This window comes from Macaca nemestrina, chromosome 10, assembly GCF_043159975.1.
Source record: "Macaca nemestrina isolate mMacNem1 chromosome 10, mMacNem.hap1, whole genome shotgun sequence".
Classification (NCBI taxonomy): domain Eukaryota; kingdom Metazoa; phylum Chordata; class Mammalia; order Primates; family Cercopithecidae; genus Macaca; species Macaca nemestrina.
In genome coordinates this window covers 135,633,282-135,653,470 of record NC_092134.1, presented here as the reverse complement: position 1 = coordinate 135,653,470, position 20,189 = coordinate 135,633,282, and the positions used below count along the sequence as shown (strand labels likewise).

At 36.5% G+C, this 20,189-nt stretch overlaps 1 protein-coding gene across 4 annotated transcripts in view; it reads right to left on the bottom strand.

Moving 5' to 3' along the window:
- LOC105484234 (CD163 molecule) overlaps window positions 1-15,640 on the bottom strand; it is a 34,335-nt gene extending 18,695 nt beyond the window's left edge. For all 4 annotated transcript variants that reach the window (XM_011745705.2, XM_011745708.2, XM_011745706.2 and 1 more), the window contains exons 1-6: window positions 15,549-15,640; window positions 14,375-14,461; window positions 13,014-13,337; window positions 10,769-11,089; window positions 8,693-9,013; window positions 6,974-7,294 (exon numbers count right to left, since the gene is read on the bottom strand). In XM_011745705.2, coding sequence (XP_011744007.1) covers window positions 6,974-7,294; window positions 8,693-9,013; window positions 10,769-11,089; window positions 13,014-13,337; window positions 14,375-14,461; window positions 15,549-15,594 — 1,420 coding nt within the window. In that variant the 5' untranslated portion in view covers window positions 15,595-15,640. The remainder of the gene's footprint in view (window positions 1-6,973; window positions 7,295-8,692; window positions 9,014-10,768; window positions 11,090-13,013; window positions 13,338-14,374; window positions 14,462-15,548) is intronic.
- Window positions 15,641-20,189: the final 4,549 nt, after the last annotated feature.

Sequence of the window (20,189 nt, the reverse complement as noted above, 5' to 3'; positions counted from 1 at the left end):
TTGCCAAATACAGAGTGGGTGAAAAAACCTTTAAGGAATATACTCATTAAATAGCATGGTGTCACTGAAGAATTATAAGTAACTTACTGTAGCTGAAATTTAAAATGTAAAGAAAAGACACACCAGAAATAATAAATGGAATTTATATTATGAAGATGCTCTTTGTCAAGTTAAGGAACACAACCATCAACATAAGTGAGTTTCTTTGAAAATACTCAGACACAATATAAAGTACTTAAGAAATACAAACTATTTCTTTTAACTCATTCTTTAAAAGAAATAAAGGAACTGGAAGCATTCCCCTTGAAAACTGGCACAAGACAGGGATGCCCTCTCTCACCACTCTTATTCAACATAGTTTTGGAAGTTCTGGCCACGGCAATCAAGCAAGAGAAAGAAATAAAGGGTATTCAATTAGGAAAAGAGTAAGTCAAATTGTCCCTGTTTGCAGATGACATGATTGTATATTTAGAAAACCCCATCGTCTCAGCCCAAAATCTCCTTAAGCTCATAAGCAACTTCAGCAAAGTCTCAGGATACAAAATGAATGTGCAAAAATCACAAGCATTCCTATACACCAATAACAGACAAACAGAGAGACAAATCATGAGTGAACTCCCATTCACAATTGCTTCAAAGAGAATAAAATACCTAGGAATCCAACTTACAAGGGATGTGAACGACCTCTTCAAGGAGAACTACAAACCACTGCTCAATGAAATAAAAGAGGACACAAACAAATGGAGGATCATTCCATGCTCATGGATAGGAAGAATCAATATTGTGCAAATGGCCATACTGCCCAAGGTAATTTATAGATTCAATACCATCCCCATCAAGCTACCAAAGACTTTCCTTCACAGAATTGGAAAAAACTACTTTAAACTTCATATGGAACCAAAAAAGAGTCTGCATTGCCAAGACAATCCTAAGCCAAAAGAACAAAGCTGGAGGCAGCACACTACTGACTTCAAACTATACTAGAGGGCTACAGTAACCAAAACAGCATGGTACTGGGACCAAAACAGAGATATACACCAATGGAACAGTGCAGAGCCCTCAGAAACAATACCACACATCTACAACCATCTGATCTTTGACAAACCTGACAAAAACAAGAAATGGAGAAAGGATTCCCTATTTAATAAATGGTGCTAGGAAAACTGGCTAGCCATAAGTAGAAAGCTGAAACTGGATCCTTTCCTTACACCTTATACAAAAATTAATTCTAGATGGATTAGAGACTTAAATGTTAGACCTAAAACCATAAAAAATCTAAAAGAAAACCTAGGCAATACCATTCAGGACATAGGCATGGGCAAGGACTTCATGTCTAAAACACCAAAAGCAATGGCAACAAAAGCCAAAATTGACAAATGGTATCTAATTAAACTAAAGAGCTTCTGCACAGCAAAAGAAACTATCATCAGATTGAACAGTCAACCTACAGAATGGGAGAAAATTTTTGCAATCTACTCATCTAACAAAGGGCTAATATGCAGAACATACAAAGAACTCAAACAAATTTACAAGAAATAAACCCATCAAAAAGTGGGCAAATGATATGAACAGACACTTCTCAAAAGAAGATATTTATGCAGCCAACAGACACATGAAAAAATGCTCATCATCACTAGCCATCAGAGAAATGCAAATCAAAACCACAATGAGATACCATCTCACACCAGTTAAAATGGCAATCATTAAAAAGTCAGGAAACAACAGGTGCTGGAGAGGATGTGGAGAAATAGGAACACTTTTACACTCTTGGTGGGACTGTAAACAGTTCAACCATTGTGGAAGACAGTGTGGTGATTCCTCAAGGATCTAGAACTAGAAATACCATTTGACCCAGCCATCCCTTTACTGGGTATATACCCAAAGGATTATAAATCATGCTGCTATAAAGACACATGCACACGTATGTTTATTACGGTACTATTCACAATAGCAAAGACTTGGAACCAACCCAAATGTCCATCAATGACAGACTAGATTAAGAAAATGTGACATATACACCATGGAGTACCATGCAGCCATAAAAAAAGGATGAGTTCATGTCCTTTGTAGGGACATGGATTCAGCTGGAAACCATCATTCTCAGCAAACTATTGCAAGAACAGAAAACCAAACACCGCATGTTCTCACTCATAGGTGGGAACTGAACAATGAGAACACTTGGACACAGGAAGAGGAACATCACACACTGGGGCCTATCGTGGGCTCGGGGGAGGGGTGAGGGATAGCATTAGGAGATATACCTAATGTAAATGATGAGTTAATGGGTGCAGCACACCAACATGGCACATGTATACATATGTAACAAACCTGCACATTGTGCACATGTACCCTAGAACTTAAAGTATAAAAAAAAAAAAGAAAATTCAGTTGAAAATGAGGCCTTCTAAAGGTCTTAAGTCCTTTATAGATATCTGCTATCGAATATCAACAATTTTTGTAATCTCTTGATGTTACTATCACCATTATATAGATACACCGTCAGCCCATGCCAATCTACATACTCTGATTTACTTTCATCTCTCATAAACCTTTCACCTGATACTAAAATGTCTTAGAAAATGTTTTGAATATGACCATATTCTGTACTACAGCAATATAGAATACCTCAGCATGTCAAAATTTCACCAATTATCCATTAAATCTGCACAAAGCAAATTCCTATCCAAATTTGAGATGAAAAACATGTTACTTTCTAAACATAGGTCAGAGTTTAAAGCAAACAACACCTCTACAACACAAATAATTTGTGACCCTTGAGTGGGATGGTCTTTCATTTCTTCTTTTTGAATCTTTATTCAAGCATGAAATTTCTCTAAGATACCATTAACTAGTATTCATATGATCCCAACCCCTTTTGGACAGCCCTAAATCTTTAAGTAAAAGCAATTTCCTAGATCAAGTCAAATTCTGGTTTGTTGTAACCTCTTACTCTTTTGTTTGGATCCATCTTGAACAAACTAAATCAAAAGAAAACCAGTTAAAAAGAAACAAACAAAAAAACAAATATTTTGTTTTCCATTGTGAAAACTCATTAAGCAATTGAAAAAAAGTCTCTTCTATAAATATCCTCTTGTTTTCTTTGTCCTAACATATTTGAGTCAGGGCAGAGGACAAATTCTCCTACTCAGAAAGTGACTTGGAGACTCCATCCTCAGCCTTTATTTCGTGAATCTGCTAGTAACATGTTAATCTATCCTATGGGTCGCTTTGCTTGTATCATTACTCTTTAGACATGGTTAGAATATTGGAAATGTATCCCTTTAATTGATTTTTTTCTGCTAAATCTCTGACTGTGTTTTTACATAAAAGCCATTAAGTAAATTTTTGCACCTGGATTTAGTGCCATTATCAACAACTTTTCCCCTGGCATAGGTAACTGAATCTGTTTTCCTTTCTTTCTCTAGAAAGATGAAGAGATCTACAAAGAGCTTTAACATAATTAGAGATATAATTAACTAGAATTACTTCCTTTTGTTTAGTGATAAATAAAATATGCAATTATGATTTAAAGAAGCATTAATGTATTTTCAACATCTAATGCTTTTCAGACTCTGAAGAAGTATAGATCATCATAATCTCAGAATTATTTCTCAATCCTAAGTTGAAATACAGCATAGCTCAGATGAACTGTTTCTTAAGGTCAGATGTCCTCTCTAGTACATACACAGACATCACAAACAAAATGTCTGAGATTCAAAGTAATTTTATGACCAAAATTTCCTAGACCTTTTTCTGTCAACAATTTATCTTAAATTGTTTCCAATTCTCCTGCTTAGTTGAATTCTTCCGGTTCTTTTCAGCTATATAGCCCTGTGTTATATAAAAGTTAAAGAATTTAAACAGATTATCAAATTCGTAGCTTGAATTTGGCAGGCACAGAGAAAGCATGTCCATTATTGAAAGAGACAGCATGTCATCATTGACAGAGACAGTATCAGTATGTCATCATTGAAAGTATCAAGTAAATCAAGAAACAAAAGTATAAACTATATTACTAACAAAACATGTAAAAAGCTAAAAACCAAGGCCCCCAACATAAGTAGAAGAACTTCCAAAACCTAAAGAAATATAACAAAGGAGTTTGCAAAAGGAAATAAAAAGTGCACATGGCAAATAGCAAACAAAAATACAGCTCTGTAAAGTATGGAGCCCATCTTAAGTTGCAAATTTATATTATTTATGATTTCTATTATACACATCTGAATAGAATCCTGAATAATTTAGAACATGTTACCGTAAGTAAGGGATTCTAGTAATGCAACCTAAAATATGGGTGTGGTTGAATGGAGTCGATGGGCAGAATGGATTAATGACTCAGGTATGAGAGGCTAAAAAGCTAATGAGTCTTACACATGGTAAAATGTTTGGGCAAACCTCACTTTGAAAAGAAAACCATGTGCTCACTGATGCTTAAAAAATGCAGAATTTATTGGGCAAAGTACAAGAAACAAAACTACAAAAAAATCAGAATATTTGCATGACGTGGATTCTTCTTGCCACTTTTAGCATTTACAAGAAAGATGAATTCAGACTACAGTAGTCAGAATGCAAGCAGAAATGGGAGGAGAAATATCAATTTTATAAGGTGGTATGGTCTGCCTGCAGGTGTTGTACATAGTTAATCAAGAGTCCCATAATTTGGAATTGAAAAATTGAAGATAAAACTCTAAGTATCCTGTCCCCCAAATTGAGATGGTGGTAAAACTATAGCCTTATCAGAAGATAAAACTGATGCTCCAGATACAAAGGCAATGAGTCCACAGGCAAAGACGGAATTTAGGTCTTGTCCTTCCTCCCAAACCCACAGTTTCAAATGGCCTTAAGACAGTGGTCAATAATTAAAGAGAAGGGCTGGTCATAGCATAGATCAAAGTATATTTATATGGCCTTGGACTATAGTTCCTTTCAGATGGTATTGGGTTATAAAGCAAGTAGACTGGAAGCTTAGTAACCTTGTAAAGAACTTTTTTGTTGAATTTGAGAGTAGCTGACATCAGCCCTTGATTAGTCAGTTTTGAAAGTAATCCAAAGGTCCCTAAACCAATATTAGCAGAAGGTGGATTGTGAAAGGTGTGCTGTCCTTAGATAGAGATATTCTCCAAACCAAACTTGGAGGTAACTGTGAAGAATAATGTGCCAGGAAGAACTACCCTGAGAGCAACACTGGGGCCCATGAAGGAGAGTGGACAGAAGACACCTTCTCAGAGGCCTGCACGTCGTCTACTAGATTGGCTTTCCAAGGAACTCTCTGAGCTGTGGGGGGGCTCATCCTTCCTGTCCAGTAGCGTTTGATAATCACTTCAGCAAATCTATTCTGAATGTTTCTTGGTGACAACAGAGACACCAAAACAGCCTTAAACTGCTTACCTATTTGACTAATTTTAAATGAGAAAAAGTAAACACTGTCTTTCTTTAGCCACTATTATTTGTTTCTCTTTTACATACAGCAGAACTTAATGCTAATCAATGTAAAATACAATTAATAAGAAAATATACAAACCATTATAAATTTAGAAGAAAAACCTATAAACTAAAATATTTATATTAATAAAACAGAAGAAATAAAACTTAAGACTCAACTCAAGAAGTTAGGGGCCAAAAAGAAATCAAACTTTAGGAAATCTGAAGAGAATTATTAGAAAGAAAAGTAAATTTTAATGAATTCGAAAGCAAATAAAGGTAATATTAATTTTTTTAAATCCAAATAATGATTTTCTAAAAAAATTTAGCTAAGAAAATGGCTAATCTTGTCAGGTAAAATAAATTAAAAGAATAAATGAATACACACGGTAATAAATACTAAGAAATGTCATAGACATGGAAGTAATTTCAGACAGCTCTTTAAATACTGATGTGAAATTTGATCAAGAAATTTTACTAAGTGAATACTTAAGGTACAAAACAATTTATACAACATGTCACCCTTTGGCTAATGAAAGCAAATGATAGCTATATATAGATTTGTTTGTATTTTCTTGTATTTACCTGAAATATCTCAAATAATATATAAATATTCCAACCACATAAGTTGACTGTGAGGAAAAGAATTGGATAGTAGTGGGGGAAGAGTTTACACTTTTTTCTTTTGAAGTTTAAACCAGGTGATTATATTGCCAGGTCAAGAATATTTTCTAAAAAGTAATATAGCAATTCAAATTTACATCTTAAATGATTGCCTTTTTTTCAATCGGAGGATAATTTCCACTTAACTAGAGGTAAGCACCATTTGTAACATCAGGGAAATGCCCCTTGCTGCATGCCTAGGTTGGGAGGTATCTGGAGCCATACTGTTGGTTAGAGGACATGCAACACGTACAAGTTTCCATTCTGTGAGGTCTCTACATGTTTAATGGTTTTCTTGTACACTGTGTTTTCTAAAGTCTTTCCGTTGCAGAGTAAAAGTTACATTTACTTTAGAATTATTTTAAAAGCATCACTTTTCAACAAAGTTAGCATTTGTATAAATATAATTAGCATAAAATACTAAAGATTATCCACAAACCCAACCAGTTTACAACTCATTTTTGAGCTTTTTAAAGAGGTTGCAGTGAAATATCCACAGGTTTTCAAAAAAAAGACAATTCTTTCACAGTACAATAGAGGGAGCTGAAGGTTATGTCAGTTTATCCAACATGGTTATTTTTAAATCTTTTGGCGACATCCTGTGAAAGAAATATTGAATTCCCTTTTTTAAATTTTAATCCTCCTTAATCTCTTATACTTCTATTGATTTAAAAATTACTCAAAAACCAAAGTGAGCAAAACCCAAACACTTCTATCTAAAGTGAAATGTGAATTGTAAACTTATCTGTCTCTCCAAGTGGAATTTGTGTAGATATTTTCTGGTTTCTTGAGAATGATCTAGTCATAAGGACCAATGTTTCTTTTCAATGTCAAAGGCAGTACTGGAAATTTACACCCTTCTTCTTAACAAGTTGATTGAAAGTCATACCTGAGCAAGTAATTTTGGCTTCTTCATAGTGATCACAGGTAAGTCCACCCCACTGCCAGTTCTTGCAGTCCCAAAGAGAAGTTTCATTTCCGTTACAGCTACTTAGAAACAGCCACGTGTTTGTTGCCTGGATTTTGGAGTATACTTGATAGGATGTTTTGAGTGCAGATCCACATCCCAGCTGCCTGCAAACCACATCAGCTTCTTTCAGTCCCCAGCCTCTGTCACACACCTTCCCTAACAGTCTCTGAATCTCCACCTCAACTGTCCCAGCACACCGGCTGCCTCCACCTCTAAGTCTTAGCTCCAGATCTGATCCATCTGCAAAAGAAACATAAACTTAAACCATCGATACATATGGAGGTTAGCTTCCAGAGCATTTTTTTTGTCTTTTTTCTTCTCTGATACTGATACACTGGAAATTATAGCTTACTTATTTCCTGACTTTTTAAGAAACAATAAGATAGACCACAAATTTTTGTTAGAAATGGGATTGTAGTTTCAAGGGTTGATAAAAATTGTCAATGGCAGAAAGATATGAGCAATTCTGCTTTAAAAGAGATTTCTCAAAAAGTGGGTGAAGGATATGAACAGATACTTCTGAAAAGAAGGCATTTATGTGGACAACAAACATATGAAAAATAGCTCATCATCACTGGTCATTAGAGAAATGCAAATCAAAACCACAATGAGATACCATCTCATCACAGTTAGAATTGCGATCATTAAAAAGTGTGGAAACAGATGTTGGCAAGGATGTGGAGAAATAGGAATGCTTTTACACTGTTTGGTGGGAGTGTAAATTAGTTCAACCATTATGGAAGACAGTGTGGTGATTCCTTAAGGATCTAGAACTAGAAATACCATTTGACCCAGCGATCCCATTACTGGGTATACACCCAAAGGATTACAAATCTTTCTACTATAAAAACACATGCACATGTATGTTTATTGCAGCACTATTCACAATAGCAAAGACTTGGAACCAACCCAAATGCCCATCAATAATAGACTGGATAAAGAACATGTGGTACACATACACCATGGAATACTATGCAGCCATAAAAAAGAATGAGTTTATGTCCCTTGAAGGGACACGGATGAAGCTACAAACCATCATCCTCAGCAAACTAACACAAGAACAGAAAACCAAACACCTCATGCTCTCACTCATAACTGGGAATTGAACAATGAGAACACATGGACACAGGAAAAGGAACATCACACACTGGGGCCTATCAGGGGGTGGGGGGAAAGGGGAGGGAGAGCATTAGGACAAGTACCTAATGCATGGGGGGTTAAAACCTAGATGACAGGTTGATACGTGAAGCAGACCACCATGGCACATGTATACCCATGTAACAAACCTGCACATTAAACACATGTATCCCAGAACTTAAAGTTAAAAAAATAAGTAAATTTAAAATTTTACAAAGAGATTCCTACGAAATTTTGTCTCTCTGAGCTCCAGGTAGATTCTGAGTTTGAAGTGTGCTCCATAACAGTAGTCTGAGTAATTATTACAGAGAATGACGTCAGACAACTCTCCAAACTAGTTGAATAAAGAACATGTCAAAGATTACAAGTATAAAGGAATTCCCAGCAAGGAATCTACTAGGCATTTCTACTTCTTACATCTATTCCTACTCCTAAGGAGCACAGGACTTTCTCTTTCTGCTTTTCTTTTTGTTTAGTGCTTTGGTTTTGGTTTTAACGTACCAGAACATGTTACGCCAGCATCTTCATTGTGATTGCAATAATGCTTTCCCCATTCATGGTGTTTACATTGCCAGACCGCAGGTTCATGTCCCTGGCAAGAAACACTGTCAAGCCAGATGTGTCCGAATCCCTCACTGGCGTTAACTCGACCAATGGCGGTGATAGCAGTTGGACATCCCAGTTGCTTGCATGCCACAGCAGCATCATGACTGTCCCAGCCATCATCACATATTGTCCCCCATTCTCCTTGGAATCTCACTTCTAATCTTCCTGAACATTCAGTGACTCCATCTACCAGTCTCAGGCTCAGATCTGCTCCCTCTGTAACAGATACACAACAGGTCTGCGATAAGGAAGTAAGAACATGAGACTATAAATAGCTGTACCTAAGATGAGTTAAGGAAAACGGGAGAGATGTAAGTGGAGACAGAGAAAACTGTGATGTACTGTACTAGCACTGGAAATCATTCAAGATGGAAGGAGGAGTGGATCAGGCAAGAAGATGGACATCTCAGTATAGACAGCATATATTACAGGAAGTGTTTCTAACAGGAGATCCAGGGACTGAATTTCATCTAGAGACCTGCTATTTGACCACCACAGAGTTCTTGTTAGAACTGTTTACTTTTTCTGGTTAATATATATTTGCACGTGTTTAACTGGCACCTGCATCCTTCAGTTTGCCTCCATACTTAGCAATCCCTTTTGCCTCTGACTGCATTCTCCATTGATACTACCTAGCCTGTGTTGTATACCTGAACCTGTTATGTCCACTTCCTTAGTTTAAAAGCAGAGCAAAGAGAAAGGAGGCTTCAGTACTACAATTTTCACCTTCCCCAAATTAATATTCTTCAAAGAATAGACATTGATTCTGAAGAATATTCTGTAATAAATTAAACTGGTTTTTTCCTCTGGCAGTTTCCATTTTCATTCTCACAATATTATTTATTGTGATTCCTCAGCATGTGCTAACTGGGGGCCTAGAGAAATTTTGATGGGTAAAAGAGAATGGAAGGTATAGTCTGTGGTTTTTCTACTCCAAATTCTTCACATTCTTCAGCTAACAAAACCTATCTTTCTTGTAGGAGTTCCATTTACTGTGGTTCAGGCTATAGCTGATCACATTGTTCAACAAGAAAAAGCCTGTTCAAGACATGCAGAAAGAGATAGAACCCAGATGACATTGTTCAAGAACCTGAATCCAACCATGCATGAGGCTAACTATACCCTCTGAATTTCCCAGTTTTGTGAGCCAGTATTCTCTTTGTTTTAAATGAGTTTGAATGGAAGTTCATTTATTTGCACAGAGAGAGAGAAAAAGAGAAAGAGAGAGAGAGAGAGAGAGAGAGAGAGAGAGAGAGAGAGAGAAAGAGAAAGAAACCTGGTGAAGATAGGGATTTTTTTACTCTTATTTTCCTAAGTGTTCTCTGGGGTTCAAGACACACTCAATCTCCTTTTATACTAAGAATTCAACAGAAAAACGAAGAGTGGTTCTCTGCACACACAAACCATTGTACCTGCCCCCAGTCTGAGTATCAACGTGAAAGTCTCTAGACAGATACAATGCATATCCAGTATAAATAAAATTTTAATGGGAAACCAATATTGATTTTTAAAAAGTGATTTGCTTCCGTGAATTTGAAAAATGATTTGGGAAAGAGTGGGTTAATGAGGCTAATGAGGAGGCTTTTGTAGATTAGATGATAACTGGAGTGGTTTCGTCTTAAAACTTCATAGTGCAAAATTTCCTAGTAAAGCCCTTCCTTCCTTCCTTTTTCCCCTCTTTTTCTTTTCGGTCTCTCCCTTTCTTTATGGGCTTTTCCTAAACACTGTCTTCTTTTCTTACGACCTGGATCTCAGTTTCACTATACACCCTTCTTCCCTAACCTATTTCTCCTAATTTCAGGTAAGGTAAAAAGTCCACAGGTATCAGAACTGAAACCTGAAGTTAGGTTAAAATGTGGTGACAAAAGAAGCAGATTTCATTATGTTCTTAAGAGTTCAGGCTTTTAAGATTTATTACCCCTTTCTTTTGTCCTCTCCTGGAGAATAGAATGAGCCAAGATCAGTCCTTACTTGAGCAAATCACTCCAGCATCCTCAGCATGATCACAGTTATGCTTTCCCCATCCTTGATGTTTGCAGTTCCAGAGAGCTGACTCATTTCCGCTGCATATAAGATCATCAAACCAGATTGGTCCAGAGCCTTCTCCAAAATTAGCTGAACCAGAGAAACTGACAGCACTTCCACATTCAAGTTGTTTACAAACCACAGATGCATGATCGATGTTGAAGTTATCATCACACACTGTTCCCCACTGTCCTTGGAATTTGATCTCTATTCTTCCAGAACACTTATTCCCTCCATTCGTCAGCCTCATTTCCAAATCGGATCCATCTGGAGCAGAGAAAAGACCAGAGTTCAGAAGTTACATTCATTTAGAAGTGATTTTAGAAAATAAGTTTCCTTGGACACTTGGGATTTGATGTTGTCCTTAAAATGGTGCCTGATTTTGGATGTTGCCCAGCTCCACACAGTGGAGAATTTTAGTATGTTAAAATCTAGGAAGCAATTAGGATTTTTATCTGTATCTACTTACAAAGGAAAATATTTACAGATTAAAGTTTTTAAACTTTCTGTTTTGTTTTGTTTCCTTCCATTACTAGGATAGATGTAAATACTTTTTATATAGAAATAGATAAATTCGACTCAACTTATTTAAATTTGACTCCAGCTAAAGCTTTAGGTGTATAAATTTCAAAAAGCAAATTGATTAACTCCACTGGTAGTTATAAAACAACAGAAAATAAGAGCTAAACGTACTACACTGATGTTTTAGCTAAACAGCCCGTTCTATAGACAGCAATAATTATGATAAGAGCCTGCTAAAATGTATGATAATTTTAAACTTTGCAGTAGATGTTACTTTTGTTATTCTCCATTTCACACCTCCCATAGTGGTTAAAAATAAGAGGAAAGAAGGAGGAGATGGAAGAGGAAGAGGAGAAAGAAGAAAGAGAACTGAGTCACCAAGAGAACCATGAGAATCTTCAGCAACTGTTACTTACCAAACAGTATGCCAGTAGTTTTACATGTATTATATCATTGAGTCCTCAGAGACTGAAGTTTAAAGAGATTTGACAACTTGCACAAAATCATAGGATATTAGCTATGGAAAATTTATTTCAGCATTTTTCTAGATGCTACTGTGTGTTTCTCTTATCACATCACAATACCTGGACAGAGATAAGTCCTTTCTATAGTCGGTCCTCTGGGAGAGAGAGAGGCTGGGAGGTGAGAGGGTTGCATAAAAAATTAATGAAACAGGCCAATCATGGTGGCTCACGCCTGTAATTCCAGCATTTTGGAAGGCCAAGTCAGGCAGATCACCTGAGGTCAGGAGTTGGAGACCAGCCGGGCCAACATGGTGAAACACCGTCTCTACTAAAAATATAAAAATTAGCCAGGTGTGGTGGCAGGTGCCTATAATCCCAGCTACTCGGGAGGCTAAGGCAGGAGAATCACTTGAACCTGGGAGGTGGAGGTTGCAGTGAGCCGAGATTGTACCATCGCACTCCAGGCTGGGGGACAAGAGTGAGACTTCGTTTCCAAAAAAAAAAGAATGAAACAAACAAGGAGAAACGGGGAGCCCAGGAATCTGAATTGGGTCAGAAATGTGCCCTTGGGATTTGCCAGCAGAAAGTCCTGACACATGGCTTTCTCAGTTATTGTGGGGCCAATTGCAATAAAACATATGAAGATGTTTTGTAAATTAAAACCACAACGTAAATGAAATGAATAGCACTGCACACTGGATCAAGCAATTATACTTTCAAAGAATCCTTCCTACAACAAGAAATGATGTATTAAAGCTAGAAATAGTTGATTTTTGTTCACTAAGTTGATTATCAGTTAATGGACAAAAGGGTAATAATTTGTGGGTCAACACATCAAAACAAGTCACTGGGAAAGAGAAAAAGGAAATAACTTAGATGTCATGATATTTCTATGATATAGGAATAGTAGGTTACATTAAGCTTACTGAATATAAAATTTAAGCTATCACTTTTTGGCTTTTTGGTTAAGATCACGTATAAAATTGAAGCCAGTCACTTCCTCATTAATCACAGTGTTCAGAATTATTTTCATTTAAAAAAAAAAATGCCCTTGTGTTTTGTGGTTTTCTAGCAATGGATTGAGTACTTTTATGCAGGAACTAGATTGCTTACAGGAAAGTGGCTTATTCTAGGTTTTAACCCATCTGCATATTTCTTCCCCACCAAGGATTTTGTGTTGAGGCTTTGACTAATGCAAGTCTTACCTGAGCAAGTCACTCCAGCATCTTGTTGGTGAGTACAGTTACTATGCTTTCCCCATCCATCATGTTTGCAGTCCCAAAGAGCTGACTCATTCCCACGACAAGAAACATGATCCATCCAAATGCGTCCAGAACCTGCACTGGAATTAGCCCATCCAGTGGCTTTGATAGCAGTTGGACATCCCAGCTGGTTACAAATCACAGAGACCGCTTCCATGCTCCAGCCATTATTACACACCGTTCCCCACTCCTCCTGGACTTTCACTTCCACTCTCCCACTACACTTGTTTTCACCATCCACTAGCCTCAGCTCCTTGGTTGTTCCTCCTGCAACAGTGGATTAAGACAGTCACTGGCCAAGGTCGCAAAAAGCAGGTAAAAAATTATTTTTTACATAAATTATTTATCCTTCAAACTCAGATTTGAGAACCATCCCAGTTCTATACATGGTAAAATAGAAGAACGTTATTTCACAGTCATTCAAATATAAGTATCAGTATTACTGGTTTCAAATTAAGCAGTGCTATATAACCAGTAAAGGCAAGTAACTCAATAATGTTTAATAGCTTTATTTTATGGTTGAAGAGTCTTAATAGTGGCAATTTATATAATTTCCATGAAGCGTTTTCAAGTTAAATAAGATTCTACAAAACGTTATGGGGATGAACTTTTTACATTTCTCCAAAATCGTAAGGTCGATAGAAAGAAGGCTAATAGAGAATTTATGAAGATGAAAAGACTAGTTGTAAGAAATTTAACCCTTATTTCATACAAATATGTAAAATAGAATAAATCTTAAAAACACTAGACTGAAACTTATCTACTTAAATAAAAATTAAGATGGATATATTTTCCTGCTATTTTCTACCATAAAATAAACCTGTTTGTACTCTCTTCCCACCCCCAGATGATAGATGATCTCAGTTGCCTCCTTGGCATTATTTTAGCTTTATTTAGGAATCCAGTGGTCCCACCAACCAGGCATCTCTCAATACATTTTTAGATAAATTTTGGCATTTGAATTTACTAATGTGTTTCCCAAATTCACTTTTGTTCTAATGATTCTGAAGTTTCTCCTCCTTTGTATTCTTTCCTATTTTTTAGCTCAACATTATTTCTAATCTTTAAGTAAAATTCATCCTTCTGCTGTGAGTTTATTTTATTTGGTGAGGAACCATGCTAATATTTTGGTGTCGCATGGTTAGATTTTTATTGTGTGCTTTTAATAATATCTAATCCTTTGAATACATGGAGCATGTCACCTAGTTTTTAGATGCTACTCAGCCTTCAGAAAAATTGTTTGCTTTTTAACTGTTCTTGTCAGAGTGGGTGAAGGCTGTAAGTAAATTTGACAGAGTACTCACCAAGAGAACTGGTGACAAAACAGGCACTGAGAAGTAAGACCACAGCAATAGTGAAGGGACTCAAGTTGACAAAATGTCTTCTGACGTCTGTGAAAAAAAAAAGAGGGCAAAAGTAGCATCTTCCCAAAAAAAGACTTTGGAGAAGATAGACAGTTTCAGAGGTTAATTAACAAAGAAGGTCAAACCAAGACAGAAAACCCTTCCTTTTAAATTGCAAGGTGGGCAGGAAACATTCATACCCAGGCTCATATAGTTTCAGTGAAATAGCTTTGAAAATGTTCATGTTTATAGGCAACCTAGAGGTGAGGGACTAGAAGAAGGTTGGTGGTGGAAATGAGAATTGCAAGGGCAACCCTTAAAACTTGGAAAATGAGAACAACATCAATGAAACTTATAGTAGACAATTCTCCCAGCAGGCACAGGGAAGGTATCCTGAGATTTCTCTATTCCCTAACCATCTCGATATTCAATTACAGATGCCCCCATCTTCAAGACTACCTGAGCCGCACTGATAGAGGATAAGTTCCATGAGTAAATGAATTATATCTATCATGTTCACCATAATTTCACCAGTACCTGGCTTGATGCTTGCCAAATAGTAGCTAGCTGAACAATACCTTGATGGAATAAAGTGACGATATTCATATCTGAAAAGCTCAAATATTAAATCTTGTCATCTTTACCTGTATCATTATCACATAATACACTCTTTAATGCTGTTATTACTCTCATATCTTCTTATTACTCTAACCCAACACTAATTTAAAACTAAAACTGCTAAATGATTTTAACATGTCCAAATAACTCTTGAAATAGATAACTCACTTATCAGAGTAGATAATCTTCTTTATGTAATTAACTCTCTATCCATATTCATTTCTGCGTATTCCATCTTTTCTAACAACGATTTTTTCATACTCAATACATTTCAGTTAACTTTAGTTCCTGACTTAATTTCACCTCAGCAGTTTTACAAAATTAATGCCAACTCTGATTCCTATATCACATCTTCAATTTTGAATCTATGGCAAATCAAAGATGCTGCCATATAAGCCTATGTCCTTTTTCCACTCCTTACTCTCCTCATGCCAATCACTTTTAAATCACATCCATTGACTGTCATAATAATATACCCCATTAAAGGGGAAATGTAGAATAAATGAGAAGCTTTTACCAGCAGATCCAGAGTCTTCAAGTAGCACCATTCTGAGTTTGTTCATTCCAAAGTTTTATAACTTCAATGATTCTTAAATCTTCTTGTATTATTCCGTAGAAATGTTCTTCTAAAGAAAAGGACTAAGAATTCTAAAAATCACTTCACTCTCATGAAAATGAAAAGGCTACATACGGAGGCGGAGTCAACCCAAAAAGGGAAGTCATTGAAAGAGCTGAGGTTCCATTTCGTACTCATGTTTTCTTCAATATGGGACATGAAACAACCAAAGGAAATTGGGAAACACTTCCCACAGATTTCGAAAAATTAGAGGAAATACTAACTCATATGCTGCTGTTGCTTAATTAAATATTTTACATTTTTGAACTTCATTTTGGACAAATAGATGAGATACAAAAAGGTACTGTCATGTAGAAAAATTATGTAAAAAAACTAAAGCAAAACAGGTAAAACATAATTAAATAATTAATGTTTTATTATATCCACTTTTATTTCCATAATCAAATGTATCTAATGAGTAATTTTGTGTAAGTTGTTGAGACACAGCATTTGTCATTTCTTTTCTAATGGGATGAAGTACACCAAGAGAATTAGCCATGACTATTACTGATATTACAAATGGTGAAACAAAAATTAGCAAAACATGGTTTTAGCTCTATATAACTCAGATTCAAGTAAGAGAAACACATATGATAACAACAATGAACATAAAGTTAAAGTGTGGGGGTAAAAATAATGGATGAAGTAGTCCTATCTATTGAGAGAAAGGAATGAACAGTCAGAAAACTCTTTTCTCTGAGGAAAGGCTTAAATTGTGTCCTAAAAGATGAGAAAAACATTGCCAAAGGGACAAATGATAAAGGAGTTTAAGGCATAAGAAATAGCACATACAAATGAATATTTATATATAAAAACATATCAGCTCGAAATAACTACTAATAGTTCATCATGGCATACATATTGTCAGGTGTTAGTGATGGGCCTGAAATGGGGAATTAAAGTAGCACCTCCAGCCTTCCAAAGAAACATTCACTAGAACCCAGTCAACAAAGGCACCCTGCTTTCTTCCATTTCTTGGGCATGCCAAATCTCTCCCTGCCTCATGGTATGTCATACATATTGTTCCTTCTGTGTTTACTGCCTCCCTACCAGTACCTTTCTCTAAGATAATTCTTACTCACGTATACTTTATTTCTCAGTTAATCATCCCTTCATTAGGAGAAATAACTCCAACCCTGAATGACCCCAGAAAATAAACACTCAAGATACCCTGTACTTATGAGGACTGTCGATTATGTTTTTATATTTATTGTTTATCTTACTTGCTAGTCTTAAGATACCAGGATAGGAACTGCCTTTTTTTAAAAAAGACATCTACCAGTCCCTCCCAGATGGTAGGCTCGATATTACCTTTTTGTTGTTGTTGATAATGTTGTTATCATCGCTGAGGTAAACAAGGACTACATGAAGAGGAGTTTTATATACCAAGGTAAAGAATTATAATTTTACACTGCAGGCAAGTAATGACATTTAATAGTTTGAAACATGAATATTAAAGTGCTTTGTCTTTTACATATTTCATCTTGCTAGCAACTTTGAGGATGATTGGTGGCCAGGGTAAAAATGGAAATAAGAGCAAGACTAAATGCAGTGAAAGTGAATATTATAGCAAAAACCTAGTAGAATAAGAGCCTACTTGAAAAGATATAGTAGAAAAATGGAAGAAATAGACTGGTGCAAAATTAAAAAGCTAGGTGAACAAGACATTTTTGCTTTCATTCAAAATGAAGAAACAGGAAGTGTGTTTACCATCCCACCTGAAACAACTAAAAGCCAAACCAAATATGTGTAGCAGTGATTTTCAAGACACTGAAAATGAGGCAACAAGAATAGTTATTGCCTGGATCTCAAGGATTGTGATCCATGAGTGATGAGCAGCTAAGCTGAGTTTACTGCCTTGAGATAGTTTCCAGGCTACCATGGAGTAGGAAACCCAGAGAATGATCAGAGGAGTACCAGAGTTGGGGAGAAGCAGCTGAGAATCTGGGAGACTAAGGTGGCTAGGATTCACAGGAAATAGTCTCATAGAGGAGAAAGTTGCAGGGAGAGAGAGAGAGAGAGAGAGAGCGGGAGTAGGGAGGAGGCAAGGAGAGAGAGCTGAATATCTGTAGAGTCCCCTTTGAGTATTCAGCTGAGTATTGTTAAGTGCATGCATGTGAGCAAATTACCTGAGTTTGGGGAAAGAATAATGAAAGGATTAGAGTTACACACAGGGCCAGGAAAAGTGACCGTTCACATGGAAAACTCACAATTCATGGGGTATTTGGTAGAGTTCACAGATGAGTCTTACTACAGTGGTGGGAAATAATTAGCCCTAGCTACTTGCTGTTTGGATCCCACCTAACAAATTTTAAAGACAAGATCCAAAGAATCAAATTGTTTCCAAGAACATAACAGTGTTCTAGACTAAACCTTGAAATATCTAAAGCAATAAAAATAATTTAAAACTCAGCAAAGTTTAGTTTACGACGTCTGGAATTAAACAAAATATTACTTAGTGCTATGGTCTAAATGTTTGTGTCTCCTCAAAATTCATATGTTGAGATCCTAACCTCCAAGGTATTAGTAGGTAGGGCCTTTGGGAGATAACTAGGTCATGAGGGCTCCGCCTTCATGAATGGGGTTACTGCCCTCATGAAAGAGATCCCTGAGAGACGACTGATCCCTTTTGCCATGTGAAGTACAGCTTAAAAATGGTAATCTATAACCCTGGAAGTGGACTCTCACCAGACACTGAATCTGACAGGATCTTGATCTTGGACTTCCCAGCCTCCAAAACAAAGAAATAAATTGCTGTTTACAAACCTCTGAGTCCATGTTGTGTAGTTTCTTTTTTGGGGAGTCGGGAGGAGTACTGATTATAATCTCAAAACATGCAATTAGAAATGCCATAATCCTAAATGTTAAAATCCCAAAGTTCAACATCCCTAAAGATCAACATCTCTGAAATCTAAAAATTCCTAACATCAAAAACTGCAGAAATTACAATTCAGAATGTTGAAATTCTGAAAGTTGAATTCTGGGGAAGACATCGATACATTTTTGGTTGCATACAGGATAGTGCATTCTGTTAATTACAACATGTTAGACAGAACTATTCCTTTGGTATCGCCTTTATTTGGAAATTAAGTATAGTTTAAGGAGATGCAATTAAGTATGGGTGCCAAGTTGACAAGGGGTGCATTTATAGACATAATTTTAGGTGTCAACTTGATTGGATTAAGGACGATCTAGACACTTGATAAAGCATTATTTTCCATGGGTCTGTAAGAGTGCTTCCAGACACATCCGAAATAATGGATAAGATTAGTGTGTGAGTCTGAGTGGACTAGGTGGGGAAGATCTTCCCTCAGTGCTGGCCTGCGTCAGGGAACCAGAGAGAACAAATGCAGAAGGAAAATTGATCTCTCTCTGAGAGCTGGGACAGACTTTTCTTGTGCTACTTTGGACAGCAGAACTGCAGGCTCACTGGCCTTTCAACTACAGCAATTATATCTGGAGTGGCTCCAGAATGCTAAGACTTTTAGCCTCAGACTGAGAGTTGCACCATGGGCTTCCCTGGTGCTGAGGCCTTTGGACTTGGGCTGAGTCATGCTACAGTCATCCCATGGTCTTCAGCTTACAGACCGCCTATCATAGGACTTCTCAGCCACCAAAATTATGCAAGCCAATTCCCCTAATAAATTCACTCTCAATGTCTATATATATATCCTACTGGATCCGCCTCTCTGAAAGACCCTGACTAATACAGATTTGGTATTGGGTAAACTAAATTGATTCCTTCTTACTGTATTTTATGACACAGTGAAAGAGATGTGTGAAATTTTACTCTTGTAAAATGTGATTAACTGTGCAAGGCTAGTTAATGGCAAAAGATAAAGTTTAAAAGCTAATTGTTATTGGTGCTGTAAAAGCAGAAAATAGGTTAATTTCAATAGCGGTGTTGGACAGTATATTCTTACAAATCTTATACTGCATGATTCTATTTATATAGAATTCTGGAAAGTGAAAATTAATCAATTGTGACTAGAAGCAGTGGCTGCTTAGAGAGGGATGGGAAGGAGTTCAAGGGAAGAATCACAATAAGGGATAATCATGATGAAGTTTTTAGAGTAATTGATATGTTCATTGTCTTGATTGTGTTGGTAATTTCACAGGTATACACATACATCAAAACTAAACAAATTGAACACTTTAAATATGGGCAACTTAGTGTATATTAACTATGCTCCAATAAAGCTGTTTTTAAAAATCTTTGTGAGCTATCACTGGTGGAGGACAAAAGAAAGAGAGAAGTCCACCAGCAGCTCAATCTTTAAGGTTTACAACAATAATGGTACAGGTCAAACCCTCCACAAAGGGCCAGGCTTGGGGGTAGCTGAAGATACCAAAATGTTGAGTGGACCTGGAAGTTAGCAGATGATTTACTCAGAAATCTGTGACATTTTTGTGTGGGCATATTTATGCAGAATTAGAAAAAGAAGAGGAATAAATAAAGGGAGTGGTATCAGATTTTGAAACTTGTTCTGAATTTTGGAATAGATTTGAGGCTTGTTAGTAATCTCATTGTGTCCCTTTTTG